The 25,488-nt window shown below is 39.2% G+C and overlaps 1 protein-coding gene across 1 annotated transcript in view; it reads right to left on the bottom strand.

The window, feature by feature from the left end:
• The window catches only part of UNKL (unkempt family like zinc finger), a 62,870-nt gene that overhangs the window by 17,780 nt on the left and 19,602 nt on the right, over nt 1–25,488 (bottom strand). The window contains exons 8-11 of the mRNA XM_009286521.2: nt 20,982–21,136; nt 10,191–10,379; nt 7,962–8,024; nt 3,041–3,206 (exon numbers count right to left, since the gene is read on the bottom strand). Of these exons, the coding sequence (XP_009284796.1) occupies nt 3,041–3,206; nt 7,962–8,024; nt 10,191–10,379; nt 20,982–21,136 (573 nt within the window). The remainder of the gene's footprint in view (nt 1–3,040; nt 3,207–7,961; nt 8,025–10,190; nt 10,380–20,981; nt 21,137–25,488) is intronic.

Raw genomic sequence — 25,488 nt, 5'->3', positions numbered from 1 at the left:
CTCCATCATTCCTTAGTTTTCAACATATTGTCCAAGCCTCAATGCTAAATACTAGTTCCATCTGATTGGTGTCCTTATTCCCAGCACCCCTGCACCCTTCTCTTCCCCAGCTCTTAGGGACTATTACTCAGGGAGCAGACAGACAGGGCTCGGAGCTCCCTGTGAGATCAAGATAAAGGGCCACAGAATAGGCTACAGACCCCACTGTCTGACAAAGCTTCCTCAGTCCTTGCTAATGTAACTCTCCTGTATTTCCCCTAATCCTCTACCAAACCCATTCATCCCATTTTCCCATAATCACCTAGTCCCTTCCCTTGCTGCAGCTCTTTTGCTATCCCTTTTTTCTATGATTCTTCAATCCACCACTTCCTACAAGAACACTATGTATTTATTTTCTGTTCTACAATAACGTCTTAATTTTCTGCTCTATTCAGATTACGTGCAGCACTTTATTTTCAATGCCATCCCGTATATCCACGAAGAGCAACTCTGGAAAAAGTATTTATATATATATGAAATTCTTTTAAGGAAATAAACCAAAATCTACGCAGTTACCATAAAGTACACTAACTTATACATACATGAGACGTATTTTATGATTCATATTCTGTTAACAAACATAGCATACTGAAAACTGTTTTAGAAAAATATCTAAAGGCATATTCTAACTCAGAGGAAGAGTCTCATGCTCAATAATATAATCACACTGGGACATGGGAAACATAGCATATCACTGTTTAAATGACTTTGCAACGCTTGTTCAGTATATCACGATTTAAAAATTATACTGAATTAGCATGACATCTAGTATACAGAAATTAGACTGTGGTTTTTATTGTTATATGAGTAACTTGTTACAGCCAACTAGCCTCCACTTATTCCAGAAGCAATGTTTATCTTGGCAAAAATGTGATTTAATTCCATAGTATATCTTAAAATATGAACCGTAAGCTGATGAAATTATATTACTTGCATAGAATAAAAACTAAAATTCTGCTCATTCTAATTCTGAAATTTAAAAATAATTTAAAATTTATTTTCTGCTTTAACACACAGATCATCAAACAAACCTTTAAGGAAAGCAAGCTATGCACTTGTGAGACTGCAGAAAAAGATCCATCATTTAATATTCTGCATAGATTTCTTTCCTAAAAAAATTAAAAGAGCAAACGCCTAACTTACCATGCCGAAGTGCTGACTCACTGTCTGCAGTCTCCTGGTCGCTGCTACACATCAATTTAAATACAGAAAGCTTCAAGTAGACCAGCTAATCACAGCAACTCCCTGATCATGTGACTTACACCACAGAATATGAAATACAGCATCTTTCAAATCACAACATTGCCTGCCACAGCCTCCTGAATAAACCATATTTTGTGTAAAAGTGCCACAAATTTCAATGAGTTTGTGGATAACACTAAATTAAGGGGATGTTGTGGTTTAACCTCAGCCGGCAACTAAGCACCACACAGCTGCTCACTCACTCCCCCCCAGTGGGATGGGGGAGAGAATCGGAAGGGTAAAAGTGAGAAAACTCGTGGGTTGAGATAAAGACAGTTTAATAGGTAAAGCAAAAGCTGTGCACGCAAGCAAAGCAAAACAACACTACCGAGCAACAACTAAAACACTGGTGTGTTATCAACTTTGTTAGTGTCCTAAATCCAAAACACAGCAGTGTACCAGCTACTAAGAAGGAAATTAACTCTATCCCTTGAAACCAGGTCCCTTTGGCCAGTTGGGGTCAGCTGTCCTGGCTGTGCCCCCCTCCCAGACCCCCGTGCACCTGCAGCCCTCCCAGTCAGCAGAGCATGGGAAGCTGAAAAGTCCTTGACTAGTGTAAGCACTACCTAGCAACAACTAAAACACTGGTGTGTTATCAACTTTGTTCTAGTCCTAAATCCAAAACACAGCAGTGTACCAGCTACTAAGAAGGAAATTAACTTTATCCCTGCTGAAACCAGGACTGGGGAGCAGCTGATACACTTGATGGCAGGACTGCCATTTAGAGGGATCTCAAAAGCCTGGAGAACAGGACTGACGGAAACCTCATGAAGTGCAACGAAGGCAAATACAAGAATGCTGCACCTGGGACAGAATAATCCCTTGCAGCAGTACAGGCTGGGGGCCAAATGATCAGAAAGCAGCACTGCAGAAAAAGATCTAGGAATTCTGATGAACGACAGATTCAGCATGTTCTGTGGCAATAAAAGCTAACAGCATACTGGCCTGCATTAGTAAAAGTGTAGCCAGCAGGTTGAGGGAAGTGATTATTCCTCTCTATCCGGCGCCTGTGAGACCATAGCAGGAGTAGCATGACCAATTTTGAAGTTTCCAGTGTCTAATTATTATTGAAGTATTTATCTCCTTTTACCATTTTCCACATAAACAGCTTAGCTGGTTGGAAGCATGAGAAAGGCTCCGGGCTAATGACAGAAATTTTGGAAGTGAGTAATTCCCAGAATCTGTCTTGTGCACCCTGAAAACAAGGGCTCCTCCTCTTTGTGTCCTTTCAAATCTGGTCCACGTAGTGTGAACAAAAGATTTTGTCCTTGAAGATATAAATAACCAGACTGGAGAATATGCAGTCAGCCAAAGAAAAAACTCCCATTTTCATATGAACATTGTAAGACCTGTAATTGCACCTGCTATGGTAACGTTAAAAAAAAAAAGTCAACTCTCATCAGCCCACCAACAAAAGTTGAGGATACAGTACTTCTACTTCTAGAAATACAGTGAGTGGCATTACGAAGGTTTTACACATTTTTTTTTAATCACTGGCCAATATCAATGCCAAAATTCCAGTTTAAATATCCCATTCACTCATTCCTACGCTCACATTGGAGACCTTGTGAAAAATAATGATTTTGGGTGAAAAAAATTAAATTAAATTTCAGATATTGCTTTTAATTACATATAATAAAGCAGGTGTGTACAACATTACTGTCATTACCAATAAGCTCTTTGAACCTATGCTGAAACAAGAAGAACTTGAATAATGCAACAAAACATGTACAATTGGAGATTAAATGTTAAGACTTACCTATTACCGATTCAACTGTGTTACTGCCAGAATAGAATGGGAGAGCTTTGGCACTGATAGCAGAGACAGTTGTAGGAGATGAACTATCTGATCCAACACTGGAGGCCAGACTGGAAGTTATACTTGAAGCAAGTGGGTTAACCGCTGAAAAAACACTGAGATGGTTCTGTTAAAAAAAACCCAAACAACATGTGTATACACACACAAACACACTTACACAGATGTATGTAGGAACATATAAAATAAACAGAATGTATTTTTTAAAGTAGTTATTTTAATTCAAACAGAAAGAAATCCAGAAGAACCCTCTGAATGAATAGATTAGGATAATTTTCCATATCATTTACCAGCAAGTGCATTTCTCCAGTGTAGCTGGACTGATATCATTTACCAGCAAGTGCATTTCTCCAATGTAGCTGGACACCACTACCATACGAGGGAATTCTGCTTTCAGAAAAAAGGTGTTTAAATACTTGCAAATAAGCTCTACAAACATAATTAGTTAGCTGAAGTCTGATGCCTCTTTTCAAAAGGAAAATATGTATTGAGGAATTGTACCATTTCATTATGCATTCGTACGCAAATTATATTCTATATTATTTTTTTGATCTGCAAATTTTCTCATTTAATCTAAATGCAATTGGTGCATAAACTAACCTTTGGTTTAGATAGCTGAGAAACATGACTGCACTGCACACGTATCACATTATATAATGACCTGTACCTGTGCCACTTCTTTCTAGCTGAACTTTTTTTTCATACAAATCACACATCTAAATTATAAAATGTAAGAAATGCAAACAAAAGTAACCATGTAACACTCTAAACTGGAAAATAACTTCACAAAGTCTACGGGGACTTGGTGCAGAGTTTCCAGTATATTAATTCTTTTTATTGTTTATTTATTCCCTCCAATCTTTTAGTTAATGAAAACAACATTTAAGTGTGACTGAATCAATCCACACATCCTCCCATTGCCTTCTGTGTGACGAGCAGTGATTGTACAGTATCTACTCTACTGATTTCTACCAATACCACAGAAAATTTCTATTTCAAAGCTAGATATAATGCAAGATTAGAGGCTGATAATGACCATGAGAATGAATAATTTTTTCTTTCAAAATGGGCACAAACTAAAATACAGAGTTTCACTTAGACACAAAAAATTTTTTACTGCGATGGTGGCCAAACACTGGAACATGTTGCCCAAAGAGGCTGTGGAGTCTTCATTTTTGGAGATACTCAAAACACTACTAGACAAGGCACTGGGCAACCTGCTCTAGCTGACCCCACTTTGACAAGGGGACAGATGGACTACAGACCTCCAGAGAATCACCGAATGGTTTGGCTTGGAAAGGACCTTTAAAGATCATCTAGTCCAACCCGTCTGCCATGGACGGGGACATCTTTCACTAGATGAAATGCTTGAAATGATGCTCAAAGCCCCACCCAACCCAACCATGAACACTTCCAGGGACGGGGCACCCACAATTTCTCTGGGCAACCTGTTCCAGTGTCACACCACCCTCATAGTAAAGAATTTCACCATTATATCCAATCTAAATCTACCCTCTTTCAGTTTAAAAACACTGCCCCTTGTCCTGTCAGTACGGGCCCTCGTAAAAAGTCTTTCTCCGTCTTTCTTATAAGCCCCTTTTAAGTATGGGAAGACCGCAGTAACATCTCCCCGGAGCCTTCTCTTCTCCAGGCCAAAAAATCCCAACTTTCTCAGCCTTTCTTCATAGCAGAGGTGTTCCAGCCCTCTCTCTCACTGATCATTTTTATGTCCCTCCTCTGGGCCCACTCTAACAGGTCCACGTCTGTCTTGTACTGGGAACCCCAGAGCTGGACACAGTGCTCCAGGTGGGGTCTCATGAGAGTGGAGTAGAGGAGGAGAATCACCTCCCTCGACCTGCTGGCCATGCTTCTTTTGATGCAGCCCCGGATAATTAGCTTTCTGGGTTGCAAGTGCACGCTGCTGGCTCATATCCAGGTTTTCACCCACCTGTATACCCAAGTCCTCCTCTGCAGTGCTGCTCTCAATCCATTCAGCATCCAGTCTGTCCTGATACTGGGGACTGTCCTGACCCTGGCGCTCTGACCTTGTGCTCAGACTTGTTGAACTTCAACAGAGGTCCCTTCCAAGCTTAACTTATTCTATGATTCTATAATATGCTTTTCCAAACTTTGTTCCAATATTGTAATTTACAGTGAGTGAATTCACAACACATTCTCTAACATCCCAATGCAACATGTTAAATGGAACATTTCTTTGCTGCTTTCTGTTTTCATAAATGTTTGAGCTGAAAAAAAAAGTAATCTCTGAACTGGCAATACATATTAAACCATAAAGAACAGCTTTATAATTAAAAAAGTAGAATGAAGAAATGACAAGGCATAGGATTCTTAGGTTATAAGCCTGATCATGATCCCTGTCATTGGAGAAACATGATATAAAAGTCAACACAAGTAGGAGAGACAATGCAGGCTTTTTGTATTACTGAAAAATTATCAGACTCAAAATATATCCCCTTTTGGCCTGCCCCACCTTAAGCTGAGGCCTCTTGGTGAGAGGGAGTGAAGAAATTTCACACACCCACACAAAGCTGATGGATTTCTTCAGTTAGTTCTCTTTCTCCCCAGCATAAACACCTACATCTACTAGACTATTTAGTCCTTTTTCCTCCCTAATATATTTACAAACAGCAAGCTTCTTGTCCCACCCTATACCTACAGGTGCAGCTCAAAGATTCCTTTCCTTCTTCTGTTTTGACAGACCAAGACTGACCCTATCTGTGACTTCAAAACTCAGTTCTGGGGGATATCTAAACAGAACAGAGAGACAAAATAAACAGAAACGAGACAGGATAGAAAGTTTATTAAAAAAAAGATGTCAACAGCTTTATAATTACATAGCAGAATTTCATACATTCTGCACTATTTAAATGGAGATTAAATAACTTTTTTTTTAAAAAGAAGAGAATTAAAACAACTCGCTAATTATTGTTAGGATCACCGGGTAATAGGAAAATTCAGGTTGGAAGGAACTTCAGGAGGTCATCTAGTCCAACCTCCTGATCAGAGCTAGGTCAGCTATGAAGCCAGACCAGGTTACTCAGTCTTTTAGCCAGTCTGGTCTTGAAAACCTCCAAGGATGGAGACTGCACAACCACACTTAGCAACCACTGCTTGACTCTCCCCATGATGAAAAAAATTTTTCCTTATACCCAGTCTTAGCTTCTTGTTTCAACTTATGCCTGTTATCTCTTCACCACCCACTGTGCACCACTGCGAACAGGCTGGCTCCTTCTTCTTGACGACCTCCTCCTAGGTATTGGGAGGCTGCTACTAGGTCCTCCTGAAGCCTTCTGGCAAGTGCTCCAGTCCCCTGACCATCTTGGCAGCCATGTGCTAAGCTTGCACTAGTTTACTGATGTAATCCCAGTACTGTGAGCCCAAAACCAGATGCAGTATTCTAGATGTGGTCTAACAAGTGCTAAGCAGAAGGGTAACCCCTTCCGTTGATCTATTTCATGCTCCTGTTAATACAGCCTGGGGTAACGTTGGGCCTTCTTTGCTGTCAGAGCACACTGTTGGCTCACATTCAGCTTGCTGTCTACAAAGACCCTCAGGTCCTTTTCCGCAGAGCTGCTTCCCAGACAGTTAGTTCTTGTTCTCAGCCTATATTGTTGCAAGAGGTTCTTGCCTCTCAGGTGCAGGACTTCGCACTTGCCCTTAATGAATTTCATAAAGATCTAGATCCTCTAGTCTGTCTACGTCTCTCTGAATGGCAGCCCAGCCCTATTGACTGGTCCTGCCAATTTCATGTCATCTGCAAACTTGATTCCCCCACCAGGTCATTGATAAAGATGTTGAACTGGGTATGTCCTATTTACTCTGTTACAAACATTAATAGTGGTAGAAAGTCATGTAAAAACTACTTTTTAGGGCAAATCAGAAAAAATTAAAAGAATTTCCAAGGCTGCCACTCTCACTAATTTATAGACGTGTAGGGAAAAAAAACCCATGTATACTTTTAAACTGGTTCATGTGCTATCACTCTTCTATACAGAACTCATGGGATCCACCTCTAACTATCTTGTGTTTTCTCTCCTTATTTACTCTGTACCCCTCCTCCTGCTTTTTAAATATAAGATACATTTTAATCCTCCACTTTAGATTATACACTCCTGTGTGGCTGCATGAATGGCAAATGGTAAAACTTCGGTTCTCATTTATCTTGATCATTGTCATTAACAAAGCATCAGGGTTCTTGCTCTAGCAGTGCAAAGCTGGCAGTTTTAAGCTCCTTTGCATATATAGAATGACCTCTAACACCTGATGGATTTAGCTTCATGATGGGTCAAATCTATGCCCTCTTCCCTGTCACTTTAACTATTTTTCTAGTTTTGAGCATCTGAAGCTTGAACAACTGTATCATCATCTTCCTTCTGGCCTTCCTTAAATTTTATCAATCCATCCCAAATCAAGTTAATCCAAAATTTCACTGTGAAAACTCTGCCATGGACTTGCTATTGTCAAAAGCATCCTCAAATTGCCTCATATTCTTCTCATCCCTGGTACTCCCTGCAGCACACATCTATTGTACATTTTCACAGAACCTAGAGCCAGCTGCCCAGGACCATGTCTAGACAGCTTTTGCGTAACTCCAAGGAGGGAGACTCCACAACCTCTCTGGGCAACCTATTCTAATGCTCAGTCTCACACGCACAGTAAAAAAGTACTTCCATACGTTTAGATGGAACCTCCTGTGTTTCAGTTTGTGCCTGTTGCCTCTTGTCCTGTCACTGGGCACAAATTTTCCTTACGCTATGTTGTAAAGCGCCACATAACTTTGAAACTGCATTAATAAATTATCAAAAAGGGCAAAATATTTACAGTGTTTAGCTTTTGGCAATACCTGCTTGTTGTCTTGTTCATTTATTTTCTGCTGATTCTCAGCTGGGAAGCTTCGATGCTTTGCCTGAGAGAAGAAAAATCGCTGTAATATATGAACTTAATGAGTCATTCCTGTAAAAAATATATTATTAGTTTATGAAGGGTCAGTGGCATCTCTGTAATGATATCTTCAACAGGCTGACTTCATTTCCCTCACTGCAGTCCCATGTGGAGAATTACATTTTAATGATCATAGAGTAAATCTACATGAAAAGGAACAGCAGTTGCAATTGTTCCTCTTACATGCATAATTGAGCACATGCAAGTTATTTCTGGTCCAAAAATTGAGTAGCCATGTTAGCATTATGCTGTGACAGAAGTAACATGTCCCAGATGCTCACCAGCTGGGGAATACTGAGAAAGAGAAAAGAGGCTGGTGGGATAGAAGCCTGAGGTAGTCAAAAGTTTGAGTGGAATTGCCTAGATTTTCCCTTAAAGTGATCATGCTACAAATAACAACACAAAAAAAATTCAAATATAAGGGCAGATTTTCTTTGAACACCATTTTATAATAAGGTAACTTTTGAAACAAGTGAGACATACTTAAATAAAAAGGAATTCTAAGCAATTTCTCTTTGCCCACTGTGTTCTTGCACAGCAGGATCAAAGGATCTCTGTTCTTTTCAGGCCAGTAATTTTCAGTGACTTCCTGAATTGCAGTAAACTCTGCAAGGTGCTCTCTGTCTCCTTAGGAAAAATGGTTCTTTCTGCTGCCTCTGAGCAGTCTTGTTGTGTCTGTTCCTTGTTTCCTTTGGGAGATTCCTAATCTGTCTTGCACTGAAAGCTCCCTAGGAGTAACAACTCTCCTCCTCTTTATATGCCTCCCACCACTCTAGATACTTTATCAATTACAAAGTCCATCACTGCTTTCTCTCTAGACAGGTTCAATGTGGCCACTAAAAGGCAGGCACATGATGTTTTTGCTGCTGAGAGTACATTACTCACTAATTGTGATCAAAACAGCAAAATACATCTTCACCAATGGTTACATAATTTCTCAATTATTGCTGCCTCATGTCCAGAAAGCAGCCATTTGATACTGTAACTGCCTTGCTTCCATGACATTTGATCAATGATCACTTGATCCTTATATTGGGAGATGGAAATCTTTCCTGTCACAATGACCAGCTCTCTAACCTATAGTCTGTCTGAACATCTACATGTAAAAAAGCAATCCTGCCTGGAGAACTTTACTCTAGAGTAACGATCTCACCATCACCTACAACAAGTTACCATTTACAAAACTCACTTTCCTTCTTTTCATTCTTCTTCCGTCTTTTACTTCTGCGCTTCTCTGTGCATCTCAGGTTAGAGAAATCAATTCTGAAAAGTCACAGGTTTGCAAGAAGGCTTATCAGCTTGGCTGCAGCTTATTTAAATGTGCCATTGGAGCATCTTTTTTTAAGCAGTTCCTTTCTGATAATTTAAAGTGTAACCAGTATTATAATAGAGCGAGAAAAAATTAGCTTTCAGTGTTTTTCTCGCAGGCCAACAGAGCTGTTTCATACCCCTGAAAAATACCAGTCTTCCCTTCTCCCAACTGTCTCTAGCATTGCCTGTTTTCTCCCCACCCCCTGACTAAAGGATTATAACTCCTCACCAACTTCAATTTCAACCACTCTCCTCTCATTGCTAATGCTACAGATATCTCTCTCTTTCTCAAGAGGCCTGTTACATTTTATCATCTATGCCTGTCTCAACAATGAACTTGTCCAAGGAGAGGCAGCTGCAGGTGGGAGAAGAAACAGACTGAAATTAATCAAAGATTGGAACTCATAAATAGTATCAACAGCCAGAAATTAATGCATCTTTTCACCATCAATTTTCAACAATAATTAAAACTGAATCCTACCAAGTCTAGCTATCTTTTTTTTTTCCCATTGTTATCTTGCTCTGTTCTTGGCAACATGGGCTTAAAATGACAATCACAACATTTCTGCAAAGTTAGAATTAACTGCATGTCAGCTGAGCTGCAGTGACTGTTTGCATGAGTGTTCTTGGCCTGTGACAACTGTAAACTAATTTGATGCAGTTTAGGTCTCTAAAGAAGAGGGTTCCAAACTCTGTGTTCTAAATTATCAAAAATCAGTGCTGATACGCGAGCTGATACACGAGGCAGACAACATTTTCTGCTGAATCTAATTTAACTTAAGATTGCATTTGTACTTCTAGACCCATATTATTCACATACCTGATCTTCTCGTTCAAAGCCTGGTGCTTTTGGATAGCTAGATGTTGGTGAAGAAACACCTGATGTGCTAGACTCAGAACACAGAACGCCATTTGCTAATGATCTCTGTCTACAAAGAGGTCCAAGGGGTGATAAAGAACTACTGCTACCAGAACTTGATGTTACAGTTGGACTTGAAGAACAGGAAATCTGTAGAAGACAGAAAACAGTGTCTAATATACTCTATGATATTTTTTTATGTTTACAGCTATAGTCTCCTTCTGTAACACAATCAGTTGAAATTATAAATTAATTTCAGTCTTACGTAAATACAACACTAACTTTGGTTTATTTTAATATATTTTTGGTATTAGCTTAAAAAAGTAGCAGATGACAAAAGTAGCATGGAGCTATTGTAAATATACAGACTTCAAAAGGAGATGCATTTGTACACACGAATATAACCTTGTTTGGTCCCCACGCACAAAATGAATCACAGGCGGAGATTACTCTACTTAATGGATATTAATTTACAATAAAGGAATACTTGCTTTCTGACAACCCTGATTTCCATTCATTCATATACTTCTTAATTTACAGTTTAATGCAAGCATTATACAACATTTCACTCTCTTAAAAGAACTCATCCAGATCAAGCCAAGCAGTTCAAAAAGAAAAAGACATGTAGAATCTTGGCAAAAAGGATCTCAATACTTGTTTGTAAATCTCAAAAGGCTGTTTTCTGAGATTCTTTAATATTAAAATGTTTCTTGATTAATAAATTAACATTTTAACATTTAAAAACATTACTGAATTTATAATTTTTAGTTCTGCTGTACATTTTCCAGAGAGTTTTAAACTTCTAAAGTAAAAGGCTTAAGCTGAAGGTACAATCTGTAAATAGGTCTGGACAATTTTTTTGCTAAAGGTACAATTCTGATCAACCTGAAATTTATGAACTCAGGTGCCAGCATCCTACAATAATATGTTTGAGTGGAATTGTGGGCATTGCTTGTTTCTACATTTTTTAAGTAAACTGTTCAATTTTCTTAAACTAGATTTATAACGAGATTCACAAAAGCAGTATGGAAATAGTTGCATCCTACATTTATGCCTAAAAGCCCAGTGGTGAGAACACTCTAGTGATGATACACGTTTCAATCCCGTCTGTGCTTGTTTTGGAACAGAATCTGCCAGCTCTCAAGGAACTGAACTAGTCAATACAATAATGAAGTCAAATTCTGCCAAAGTTGTTTTGGTTTGTTTAAATACAAAATACACACTGAATCAGACACACTAAACAAGAATAACTATATAGTTTACTGTTAATCTCTCAATTTAGGGTTAACCCTAACCCTTAATTTTACTCTATGCTCCAAAGAATGTGAAAGTATTTTAAGCAAATCAGGATTTTAACAGGAGACACCTCTCTCCCCAGAATAGTATAACCTCATAATGTCCCTCCTGAGCAGCAGGAACTTCAGATTCAAATTCCTGTAAATCAGGTAGAGGACAGACATGAACCTAGATGAGGTCTTAACCCTGGACAGAAAAAAATACACCTCCAACAAATGTAAGCCCTATATTTGATGAAGATTATTACCTAGGCATTCACTCACTCCTATCCCTACAGAAAATCTCCTGTCGCGAACCTTGTATGTGTGGAGTTCTGTGATTAGATCACTTCTGAAATCCAAAGACAGCTTCTCTACGCAACAGCCTGAAATGCACATATACCCTGAGAGCTGACAGAAGAGGAAGAGTGGGCACCACAGCAAAAATAATTAAATTGATAGCCAAGGTTTACTCAGACAAAATTCCTTCTGAAGTCAAAGGCTGAAGAATTCATGTTTTGACCACAAGCTTGTTACAACATGCAACATTTCTCTTTCTGTTACCATTTACTCTAAATCCAAAACTGAGGATTGCCCCTGTGCATGGCAATGCTAAGTTTGCAAATTTTTTCAGCTCTAAAATACTGAAATCCTTTCTTTATGCTAGAGAGAAAAAGAAAATAAAAGGACACTGCCAGGAAAAAAAACATTGCTCTTAAGTGAAATTAAAAAAAAATATTTTGGGGGGGTCAATAAAAATATGCTAAGGTATTCAGTTCCATATCAAAAGATTTTGAAAACTTTTTATGAATAACACAGTTGCATCTTTTAAGTACACTTCAAAATATACTTCTGGTAGCACAAGTCTGCTTAATGCAGCAGACAAATATGTAAGATAAAATGACTAGACGGGGAAGGCAGACTAACACCCAAAGTAAGATACTAATTTAGATAAGCTACTGACTCAGTTTGAGTTCCCTAAGCTGCACAGAACGTTTCTCAGATGCATATTTCATGTCCACTCTTTGAGCTAGGCAGGCAACATAGATTATTTTACTGACACAGGAAGATGTACATCATGGTTGCTCCCCTACAATGTGACCTAACGAAGACCAGGGGAAGAGGGAGGAAAGAAGGTAGCCATTACGGATTACTTGTCCTGGAGGGCTACCTGCAGACAACAGAGCCATAAGTGGGGCACGGTGCCCTTGTTCACCCAGAAGTACTGGGCTTGAGGTACAGAGTTACTGGTCAAGATCAGATGATATCAGGTATGTAGACCATTAGATAAGACCATAAGGTGCCACTCATGTGATACTTCTGGTTACAGTAGGTATCAATGGTGGCATTAACATATATATATAGCTGTAAGCATTAAGGGTTTACAATACAATTTTGTGTAGTTTTGCTCTGAAAAACTAAACTAAACTGAAAAAATTGCTCAACCCCCTAAGATGCAGGCAGCATTATCTGATTACATTCATGTTTAGGCTTTTGGTCTTAATCTCTGAAGAGTCCACCAGGATGACAATAGACAGAGATAGCCTCGACTCTGTCTTTTGTATTTTTCAGAAAAGAAAAGTTAGTTAAGTTTTAATAACTGGATTACACAGTACCACAAATTTTGTGACTCAACTTGCAAAGAAAATACAAAGAACTCATGCAAATAAAGCAGGAAAAGAAAATGGGTCACGCAACATCCACGGTAGGTTAAATACACAAGCAAGAAAAAAAAAAATTCAAACCTAGACTGAATTTACAAGGCAACTACATAGAAAAATCACTCTTTTTGGTCTGAAGTTATGATTTAGAATTTATTCCTCTCTATCTCCTGTCTGCCCCTATACTGTATGTTTATTCCCCTAATAAGAACATAAGAAATGCCCTGTTGGGTTAGACCCAGACTAATATCCTGTTACCAAAAAAGGCAAGAGGAGATGATATTTAGGGAGAATACCTGATCCTGGTCGTTATCTATGGTCATCAAATATAATTCTTGAGGCAGAGAAAGTAAATGGAGGATTTTTCAGACCACCTCCCTTCCCTCTGTGAGAGACTCCTTCAGGTCTGGTGAAGATGCTCTGGCCCAAAATGTCAACATTGATCAGGACCCTCTTCCTTTTTGCCCAGGCTTGTAAGAAGCATCTCCTCTACGACTCAAGGCTAGGTGGACTCCACAGAGAAACCATGACAGGTTACACTGCCGCTCACATGACAAGAAATAATTTATTCTCAAATATTCATTCATCCCTTATGGCTTGCTACAGTATTCCTGCAAGACCACTGCTCTTGTATCTCTCATCTCTCATGCTCTTTGCACAGAGTAAGATACGAAGAACATCTAAGAAATGTCAAGAAACCTATCACTAGAAACAGCCATACAACTTAGTGCAGTATTGACGCCAAGATGGTGAGCGAACATGTATTTTGCATCAAGAAGGACTTGTGATTCACAGTTAACATGAAGTCAAATGTCAGTATTAACATAAAATGAGTGTGATATTAGTATTAGAGACAAAAAGAGTGCAAGACAGGGAAAGGGAAACCATCAATGCTTACTTTTTGTTCCTCGATGGTGCAGAATTTACATTTTGGTATCAGTGTTGGCATGAACGGCAATGTCCTCAGCACTACTGACGCTAGGAAAATCTGTTGCCAATTGCTAGTCTTAATTTTTTTTTTTTAGGCTGCTTCTTCTTTATTAAGACAGAAGCACAAACAACAGAAGCTAGAATTCATACAATTGCCTCAACTCCGGAGGAAGCCTTCAACATGATCTTTGGAAACTGCTCTACTAACTTAAGATTTGTGGCATTTGATTTTCTGAGCGTGGGATAAAGAGGCCCAACAGATTTAAGTATTCTTCAGGAATGCATCCCTCCTAAAAATGGAAATCTGCTGTGCTGTGTAGTCAAAGACATAAGCACAGGAAGGACACAGTTCAACCCCTAAGGATTTAGAGTCTACTTTAATTAAAGACCAGTACTTGGTGACATTCCGTACTTTACAGAGGCTCAGCTGTAAATTTTCACAAATTCACTTTTAAGCTTAACTAAACGCTGCAGTTGGATACATTTCAGATTACCTCTCACTTTCACAGATGTTACAAAAGAACAACTTTTTCAATTTTGCATCTTTGCTCAAGGCAATAGGAGGACACCTGAACATTTCTGACACACCACAAGTCAAAAGATGCCAAGCTTGCCTTACGAAGGGTCACATCCTCATAATGTAGTAACTGCACAGACCTTGGCCTCTTAGATTCTTAGGAAGAACTAATTTGTCACTATTCTTCACTGCAACTAAATTGCATAGAAAAAGAGCATGTAGAACAAGTGATACATTTTTTCTCTTGGTTCTTGCCTACTCTAGGCCTTTGCTTACAGCTGAACTACAAAGAAAATGAGGAAACGTATACCTATAAAACTAGTTATATTTCCTATGAAAATAGCAGCTTGAGTTTCTTGATTTGCATTCTATTTTGCGGCTTTAAATGTACTGTTATATTGCCTACATTTGTGGGGGGTGAAGGGGAAGATGACAGGAAGAGAAAACATGTAGGTATTTTTAATTAAGCTGTAAAACTTATTTTGCTCTCAAGTAACTTATTTCCTTCCTACGTCCCTCACTGCCTCAGAACATTAATTCCACAGTAAAGGAAGCATGATTCATCACCATTGTTCAGACTTCGATTATGCACACATAATCAGTCAGTTGCATTATCACAGCTTAATAAACTATTATTTCCCAAATGAGTGCGGTAACTGATCATGCGCACATGGCCAAGCCATCTTAGTTATGAAGTAAAACAGACAACTTGAGGCTTAATGAAGGCAGCAGAATTTTAGCACTGAGTCTGCAATCAGGATGAGCTATGAAGGCACACAATCTTTACCGCAACTGAGCTGACAAGCACTGACTCCTTAACTGTGCTAACTCGAATGTGTGATCAAGTACTTACACATCTTTGATAAACTTTATAAAACAAAGATGGTGCTGGTTATCCTATCTTCATCCATTGTGATCAACATATATCCTATGCAAATATTAAATCTTTTAAATACATCCTGGACTCTGGGCATAATGACATCATGGCCAACATTTCTAACCTTTTACTCTTCAAAAGGAAACTATGATTTATTGCTCTGAGCCTAGAAGGGCTAACATAAATATTCTATAATTGATAAATGCAATTAATCTTTGATGTATCTCATATTTAATCTCCAGAATAAACAGCAAGTTTTCCTATTAATTTTGCAGTGCCACAAACTTGAACAATATGTCATAGAATCATAGAATGGTTTGGGTTGGAAGGGACCTTAAAGATCATCTAGTTCCAACCCCTCTGCCATGGGCAGGGACACCTTCCACTAGACCAGGTTGCTCAAAGCCCCTTCCAACCTGGCCTTGGACACTTCCAGGGATGGGGCACCCACAGCTCCTCTGGGCAACCCGTCCCAGTGCCTCACCACCCTCATAGCGAAGAATTTCTTCCTTATATCTAATATAAATCTACCCTCTTTCAGTTTAAAGCCATTACCCCTTGTCCTATCACTACATGCCCCTGTAAAAAATCCCTCTCCGGTTTTCTTGTAGGCCTCCTTCAGGTACTGGAAGGCCGCTAAAAGGTCTCCCCGGAGCCTTCTCTTCTCCAGGCTGAACAACCCCAACTCTCTCAGCCTGTCTTCATAGGAGAGGGGCTCCAGCCCTCTGACCATCTTCACGGCCCTCTTCTGGACTCGCTCCAACAGGTCCATGTCCTTCTTATGCTGGGGGCTCTAGAGCTGAATGCAAGACTCCAGGTGGGGTCTCACAAGAGTGGAGTAGAGGGGGAGAATCACCTCCCTCGACCTCTTCTTTTGATGCGGCCCAGGATACGGTTGGCTTTCTGGGCTGCGAGCGCACATTGCTGGGTCATGTTGAGTTTCTCATCAACCAACACCCCGAAGTCCTTCTCCTCAGGGCTGCTCTCAATCCATTCTCCGCCCAGCCTGTATTTGTGCTTGGGATTGCCCCAACCCATGTGCAGGACCTTGCACTTGGCCTTGTTGAAGGTTCATGAGGCTCATGACCTTCATGAGGTTCGCACGGGCCCAGCTCTCAAGCCTGTCAAGGTCCCTCTGGATGGCATCCCTTCCCTCCTGTGTGTTGACCGCACCACACAGCTTGGTGTTATCGGCAAACTTGCTGAGGGTGCACTCAATCCCACTGTCCATGTCGCCAACAAAGATGTTAAACAGCACCGGTCCCAATACTGACCCTGAGGAATGCCACTCGTCACTGGTCTCCACTTGGACATTGAGCCGTTGACCTCAACTCCTTGAGTGCGACCATCCAGCCAATTCCTTATCCACCGAGTGGTCCATCTGTCAAATCCATGTCTCTCCAATTTAGAGACAAGGATGTCGTGCGGGACAGTGTCAAATGCTTTGCACAAGTCCAGGTAGATGATATCAGTTGCTCCTCCCTTATCCACCAATGCTGTAACCCTGTCGTAGAAGGCCACCAAATTTGTCAAGCACAATTTGCCCTTAGCGAAGCCATGTTGGCTGTCACCAATCACCTCCTTATTTTCCACGTGCCTTAGCATAGTTTCCAGGAGGATCTGCTCCACGATCTTGTCGGGCACAGAGGTGAGACTGACTGGCCTGTAGTTTTTTCCTTTTTTCCCTATTTACAGACAAATTTCATCATACAGCTAGGCCTTTGCTCTGTATCATCACCTAACTTACGTACACTGCAGTTAGGTACCAGTAACAAAGAGACGTGATGTACAGAGAAGATCAGCAGTATAATCCTAAAGCGTGAGCTGAGCATGTTTTAAGGAGAGGTGATAAGATTCTTGACATTTTTTGGTTGAAAAGCTGCTCAAAAGAATATGCATTTTATATTGATATAATAACACTGGAAAGCTAATCAACCAGCTAGAGAAAGCATATAAAGCAGCAACTATGACTATGGTTGCACACACTGAGACAGCCTAGTTAATCCAACTCTCATGGCACTATAAGAAAAACAGACGTAGGAGAAGACCATTTGGGTATGTTAAATTGCAGTAAATTTGCAGGACATAAATGAGAACAGTTCAAATGAAGGGATGAAATTCAGGTGAGGCAGAAGCTTATGGCTGAGAATGATGCAAATGTATGGAATGCAGAGGACTGCATGCCGGAGAGATTATTTTGGCAAAGGTGACTGAGGAAAGGGGTAGATAGCAAAAGTGACTGAGGAAAAGGGGTACATAGCATAGTGGATGATGAAACATTACATAGCTGAAGATTCATGGAAGGACATGCAAGGAGTAATGGAAAACATAAGTAAACATGAAGAAGTGGTAACCAACTTCATTAACCAAGCAGGGCATCAAAGTTTAAACAGTGCAAGCAATGTATCTGAAACATGGATCAAGCTATTTCAAGACTTATATGCACAGAAATATTCAAGAAACCTAGTCTACTATCATTTCCCATAACCGAGGAGTTCAGACACATGAATTTTACCAGCACAACAGAAGAAACGATAAGGAAGAGCCTCTTAAAGTTAAATAAAAGAGTGAAAGAAAAGAAATTTATGTCATAAAAAGAGGAGCAGCAGGAGAATGAGTAAAAAGGAGTGTTGCTCTGGCAATTAGATGACACTGAACAGAGCACAAAAGAGTAGTAATGGTTAAGAACAAGCAGTAAGAGCTGAAAGTAAAAGTTGCTGGTGTAAATGCAGCTCCTAAAGAAGACATGTAGGACTGGGAAAAGGATGAGTGCATCTGTTGCTACAATACGTACAAAGACTCCAAATCTTACTTAAGGCACTTCACAGCTCTGAGGCAATATGAGAAAAAATGGGTATGCCAAGAAAGCCAATCTAGGACTTGCTAGAGCAACACAACAAAAAGAAAGATAAGAGGTGACGGCAAGTGTGAAGAAACAAGTAGTCCTAATTGAAATGAAAAATTACAATCAAGGGAAATACTGTCCCAATTACTGTTGGGTAAACTGCATTGTGGAGGTTAAGTGCATTTAGATGATACAAAAGTGGTGGAGTACAAAGCAAAGAGAACTGCAAAGACAGATTGGAGAAAAACAGTACTATCAAAGATCAGGTGAAGGGACTGACAAAAGTGTAATGTTAGATGCTTCAAACCAGAAGGCAGAACATGGACGTAAAGAAACATAGATGTAGAAGCTCTCCATGGAAACTGAACTCACACTTACCAAAAAAGGCTGAAGAGTAGATTATTTCCTAACTGAAATGTTAAGGAAAGATACAGCAGAGGAATGACTGATGACAGTCCAAGTGACAAGGCAACTTAGATGAAGACATAAGAATACAGTATAGGTGAGATAAGAAGGTATATATTTAAAACAGTTATACAGCCTCCCTCGCTATCAACCTGGATCATACAGAATCTTAATGGACTCATTCTTCCAATAACATTTATAGATAGGGCAATAGTATTACCATATTCTAGAAATGGGGACCTAAGCGATTTGCTCACAGTCAAAGAGGAATTTTATGATCGAGCAGAGAACTGAGTTTAGGTCTCTGAAGTACTCCATCATCCTTTTCCTCTAGAAGAAAATAAAACAGTACGATATTCTCCCAGCGTACTATAACAGGATATGTGAAAGAAGTTTTGGAAGATGAATAGGGAGATTTTGTTTTGAAGACACAAAGGAAGAGAGGCATAGAAAGTCTAATTTCATCGTGATAAAAACCACTAAAATTAAGTTTACTCAGGGCCAGTGTTTGACAGTGATGAGAATGAAGATGAAGGACGGGACAGAAAGACAGACAGCTTATTGCAACAGAGAGAAAAACGCAAACCACGAATGTAAATAAATTGCTGGGATACGGAAAATGGGGAGAGGGAGGAAAACAGACTGACTACTTAAATACTAAAATTAAGCAGTTTACAGCAGATGGAGAAGGTGAAAGCAAGCAAGCAACAAAACTCAAGAATTAAACATGGAAAAACAGAAGACCAACCTGCTAATGAAAAATCAGGAACTGAATATTCAGAAAAACAAATAACAGAAGTGCATCAAACAATGCTGCAGGTAAGTAGTCAAGTGAAAGAAAGACAGAACATTTTGCCAGACAACAGAAAAAAGGTGGCCACTTGCAATAAAACTTCAAGTAGAAAGTACAGGGAAGGGAGTAGGGTCAACTTTTCCATTTTCACACTTGAAAAGTAGTACAGGCAGAGACTCACTGAGCATGGAATGGAAAACGTAGACAATGTTCATTAGACTCCTAATGACTAACAGAAAAATGCATGCATATGGAAGAAGATTCCCCATAGCTGGAAGGCATATTAGAATACTTAGTGTTTTCAGCTGTACCTAAATCATTCATGAAAAGCTAAGAAGCTTCTGGGAGAAAAGATGCTTTCATGGTCTCTCCTGAAAGCTTCAGAACCTTAGCAACAACAAGATTAGCTTCCTAAATAAAAAGGCAGACCCTCTCACAGAACCTTTCATATACAGAAGCAGACTTCTGCACTAGGAACCTAAGATAAGATGTAGGCATACTGGTATCTTTATTCTCAATCTGCAGGACAGCAATATGAAGCTACATGAAAGAAACCCAGGAGTTTTAACAATCACACTATTTATTGGCAATTCCTTTTAAACATTATTTAAAATATGTCCTTTTATCTAGTTTCTAACCAAACAGTATAGATCAACAGTGCTGGAAAGCTAGAAGTGAAAATTCTGGGAATAAATGTGTAGGTACTTATGACTCTGCACTGCAAATGAGGTAAGAAAAATGCAAGTCAGGAGAGAACAAGAGAGATGTCACTATCTTTAGATATTATTTTGCAACAAACATAAAACCTAACAAAAGGATCTATTCCAACTGATACTAAAAGGAAGATAATAAAAGTTCCGCAATATATCTTTCTCCTTCCTCTCCCCCATCCTTAACTGATAAAATTTGCTAATATAAGCTACATTTATCACCCTTGTAATCAAACACCTCTCTACTATGAAACACACTGCATGTACTGCACCACTGTAAGAAGCTTTAAGTATAAAGCATGTTCAGGAAGGACATAAATTCATTCCTAATGTTAACAAATTAGGGCAGAGAAGAGGGCTGGGATCAGGCAAGGTCTTCCATGAATGAAACCTTTCCTATAGAAAAAAGAGACATATGTAAATTAAGCTGTCCTGTAGTTGTGTATTTGATTAACAATGATGTTCCTCACTCTAGCATTCAAAATATTGCATCTAAAGACAAAAAACAAGAACAGAAAACACAAATAATACATAGTTAAATCTGGTGCCAAGGGCAGACATTCCATTTAGGCTTACAGTACCAGTTAAATATTACTGCCTGACATTTACTATAGCTGTGGTTTTTTTTCTTTTGCTGAAGTACAAAGAAATAAAAAACAGACGTTTAAGAAGTAAAATAAACATTGTATATTGGCACAGTGATTATTATTAGTAACTTTTCCAGAATTATTTACACTTACATTTCCAGACTGCCCACTGCTATTTGTAATGCTGTTTGTGGAGTTAAGACTGCTGCTCCATTCATTTGCAATTCCTATGCTGTCTGTTGAAAACAGGTGAGCGCCTGGCTTTGATTGACAACCAGTTTGCAGTATGACTACATTCATGGTGTCCTCTGTTGAAGGAATCCCCAACAAATTACACACAGATTTGATACTTAGCTGTGTGAATTTAACAATTACATACCTAGTACCAAACACAGCACCTGTCACATGGAAACATCAATCACACACAAGAAATCTCTCTCTTTTTCTTTAAATATAAGCATAAAGACAAGGTAAGAATAATATAATTCACTGTTATGTATTTGTGGCTACTAACAAATCTGATGCTCTCATTTACTTGCTCCATCAAAAATTGGTGGGAGGTAGATAAAAATTCATATATTTAAAGTATTCTAGATTTTGCTTTATTTTCCAGAATCTGTGTCACACAAGGGTTTAAAGACAACATTTTTAGAACTCCTTACTGGAAAGGTAACAATGGCATCATAATTATAGGGTTCTTTGTTTTCTTTTTCCAGTCTAGAACCAACTGACTTGATCATAAAACAATTTGAAGAGAATACGGGACTTGTACTATTTAACTTAAAAAGGAACAATAACCTTTGAGAAAGTTTATTATTAACTTACATAAATTGTATCATAAAACAATTTGAAGAGAATACGGGACTTGTACTATTTAACTTAAAAAGGAACAATAACCTTTGAGAAAGTTTATTATTAACTTATACATAAATTGTGACCAATGACTTGTTAATTTTCATACCAGAAAATTCAACGCAAGGTGACTGAACAATTACTTCGCAATTCCCCAAAGGCTACTTTGTTAAACTGTTAAACATCTTAGATATTTGATTCTTTAAATGTGCAATATATTAAGGAGATTTAGACTTCTAGTTTTACAAGCAAATGATGAATTAACAAAAAATGTTTACTTTAGTAAGCAATTACAGTTAATAACATTCCTCACCTCATAATCCATGCACACAAGACATCAAAGTAAGGAAGTCAGGACTGAAAACAAAATCTCTTAATAAATTCTACACGTACAGTAAGATTTTTTTCATCTCTAGCCACTACTGCATTTCTGAAGGAGCAATGATAAACTACAGTTAAAAATCAAATTTAAACATTTCTCTCTACTAGAAACAGTAAGTAGCTCTGATAGAGTGTATGAAAGTACAAGCCATAGTAGGAGACAGAATGAGCATGAGATACATAGACACCTCTCTTCAGTGGAGATAGCATAGCTGAGGATTGTTTCTAATGATGTGGGGTTTTTCTATCTAGCATTTGATTTATCACAACTCCACGGCCTTCTTACTATACGGTCCAATGCTTTACCAAATATTTCCACTATTGTATAAATTACAAAAATAGGGACGTGGCTCATGAGAGAAAGGAAGAAGCTACTAGTAGTACCACTATGCACACAAGTCCAGTCCAGCCACACCCAAAAAAAAGAAAAGGAAAAAAAAACCATAGGGATTGCAAAGATGGTGTCACTAGAACAGAATCTGCTGTTCCTCCTACAGAATGAGAGTGCAAAGAACAGTTGGGAAGACAGAAACAGATGCACTGACTTTTTGTAATTGACTCTCACTTTCACTACCTATCATCTCATTGTATAGCTGCTTGCCCAGAGCAAGTCCAGTCAGCCATCTTATGTCCAGTCAACCCTCACACTGTCCTAGGAAGAGCAATACCTGATTCATGCTCTCTCTTAAATCTTCATTAGCTTTTTTCCCCTGACACAACCACATACTCCTCCAATATTCTATAAATGAGTGTTAACCCTAAAAGGGTTTGGAAAGACTGCTTTCCAAACATTTCAAAGAGAAATAATCTCTCCTTTCTCTTTCCAAGGTATTTAGGGAGAATAGCATGATTAGTTTTTGCTATTCTGCTTATTGATAGTAAGTCAAACGGACACATTAAATTCAGAATGTGTGCTTCCACATCATTCTAATTTCTTCCAAGAGTGAACATCATAGTTTGTGGCCAGCTGCACAAAAGTTACAAATTCTACAGTGTAAGCCTCCCCCAGTCTAACCATATTTTCTCAAAGACCTATAGCTGTTGTAGGAGGTTGCAACTGACAGAAAAGCAACGGTCTCGTGGTGGCCTATCTCATGGCGATCACTGAAGCTCCTGGAGGTTAGGACAGGGCCCTCAAAAAGAACTTCAACTATCTAATGCCAGTGCAGTGGTGCTTCAGGGATTATGTATCAGTAGTCTAGGATGCTATGTAGAAATAGGGTTGTACTCTTTATAAGATACAACTTTTTCAGCTATCTAGCCTCCTTAGAATTTGCACTCACAAGGCTTGGGTATTATGAATATAAGAGTTACCATGGTCAGGCTAGGTCTGGCCTGGGGAATCCCATCTTTCATGAAGTCAGAAGTAAGTTTTTTCATTATTGCAATCTTGGCACCAATAGAAGAGAACAGTCTTGGACGAACAATCCGAAGGCAAATGCCTTCAGTAACAGAAGCTGTTATACAGGAGATGTGTTCTTTGAAGTGTTTCCAAATTCTTGCCAGCAGAATTTCAGTCTGCCCATGTTTCTGTTTCAAAAAAAAAATCTATTTTTTGTTAAGGTGCCAGTTGTAGTCAGGCAGTGAGTGGACAAATGACTGCCACAGAGAGGTGTTCATTATTTTAAGAGAGTCCGTTACTGAAGTGTCCCAACATACCTTAGCTACTCTCTGCTTTGCAAAGGGTGTCAGGGAGATATGTCAGATCCCACTACTTCTCTACTTTTCAGGATCAGGTGCCCTCCCTCCTGTCATCACAAAGTGTCTTTGGGACTACACTGGACCTAGGGCTTTAGCCAGTGGGGGGAAAACAACGAGTGACATTTGTAAGACAGTACTACCGGGGGCCAGGGCCTCAAGGGAAAAGCAGTCTTAGAGGAAGAGTAATATTCCTCATGATCTTCACAAAGGAGGGAGAAAAGGGAAAAAAATGGTCAGCTGGTTCTGAGCAAGTCATTGAGGGAAGACCAGGAATGCTATTATAGAGAACGTATGCTTCCACAAATTATTTCACACAGAATGATAAAAATTGCTGAAATACACGTATGAATGGTGGGAAAACTTCCTCTACCCGTTCCACATAGCTAGGGCTTCACTGAAGTTAGGTGAAGAACACCCATAATTTGTGATTCAAAGAGATCCATGAACCAAGAATTTCATGCTTTTCATACTAATGATAAGATCTACAGCTCTGAAACCATTCTCTCCCCCTTCCCTAATATGGAAGGGACAGAAACCATTTTATTCTACGGACATAGGAGGCAGAATGTCAAAGCTGCTGAACTAAGCTTAAAGCTGTTGCCAACAGCAGAAAGGCACTCTTGCTGATAGTAACCAAACATCTAACTTCTGATGGACTGTTCAGACTACCAGAGACAGGGGGTGGGTACTGTTGCAAGATTTCAAGTTCATTTGTTGAGATTTCCTGCTTACACAGTCTTCATTCCAGATGATGCAAGCCAGAGTTCCAGAGCATGCTGGTTGAGCCATGTAAGTCTCTTCTGATGGACATAAATTTCTGTCTAATGCAACTATGTGGAGAAAATTAAGCTGCTGCTTCTCAATTAGCACTACTAACATGTTCAAAGTCTCAGGTATTCTCTCAGAGTTCTGGAGATTTTTAAAGAGTACAAGAATTCATCCTACAGACTAGAAGAAAGAACGGGGCTGGGGTAGAAGGATTAGTAACAGATTAGAAAGATATCCCTTATGGAGAATAACATCTGCAAATTGTTAAGTTTGGACTTTCCTTCAGCCCTCTTTATCTTTAGCCTGGGCAACGCTTAACTTTACCTTAGAGATGGAAACCTTGTTTATTGTCAATGAGAGCTTCCTGCGAGAATGATTCCTCTCATAGGAATCAACCATCAACTGGACTGTTAAAGATACTAATGATCAAGACACACAGAAGTAGATCATGACGGGGTCTCAAAAGAACTCCAATCTCCAAGAGCTCTGCTGAGTTTATCCTGTACACTCTCCATGCTGGAGAGGCAAGAAGGGAGACAGCATTCAGTATGCTCTAAGGAAGAAAAGAGAGAAAATGTAGTCTTCTCCCGCAGGAGTTTTGTAGCATGTCAGTGAATTTGTTTAAATCATACTCTTTTCAGCTGTTTCAGGAAAGAACAAACTTGTATCGGATAAATAGAACAGTAAACCCAGCGCCATAAATTACTTCTGTAACAAAACGTGTATTTTCAGAGTTTCCCGAGTCAAAGAAGTACTTGCCAACACTGGCAAACAGTGAAGGACTTGATTTAGGACATAGCCCCAACAGCACGAAAGCAAAGGCGGTGAACTACTTTTGATGTGAAGAAACAGTCAATACTGACTTCATTGCCATAATGTTTTGAAGAATTGCTAGGTCTTAGAATAATGGGCTTCTTGAAATAAATACAGGAGGTTATTTATCCTTCCTCTTCTTTGA

This window comes from Aptenodytes forsteri, unplaced genomic scaffold, assembly GCF_000699145.1.
Source record: "Aptenodytes forsteri isolate BGI_AS27 unplaced genomic scaffold, ASM69914v1 Scaffold55, whole genome shotgun sequence".
Lineage (NCBI taxonomy): Eukaryota > Metazoa > Chordata > Aves > Sphenisciformes > Spheniscidae > Aptenodytes > Aptenodytes forsteri.
This window is presented reverse-complemented; position numbering and strand designations above follow the sequence as displayed.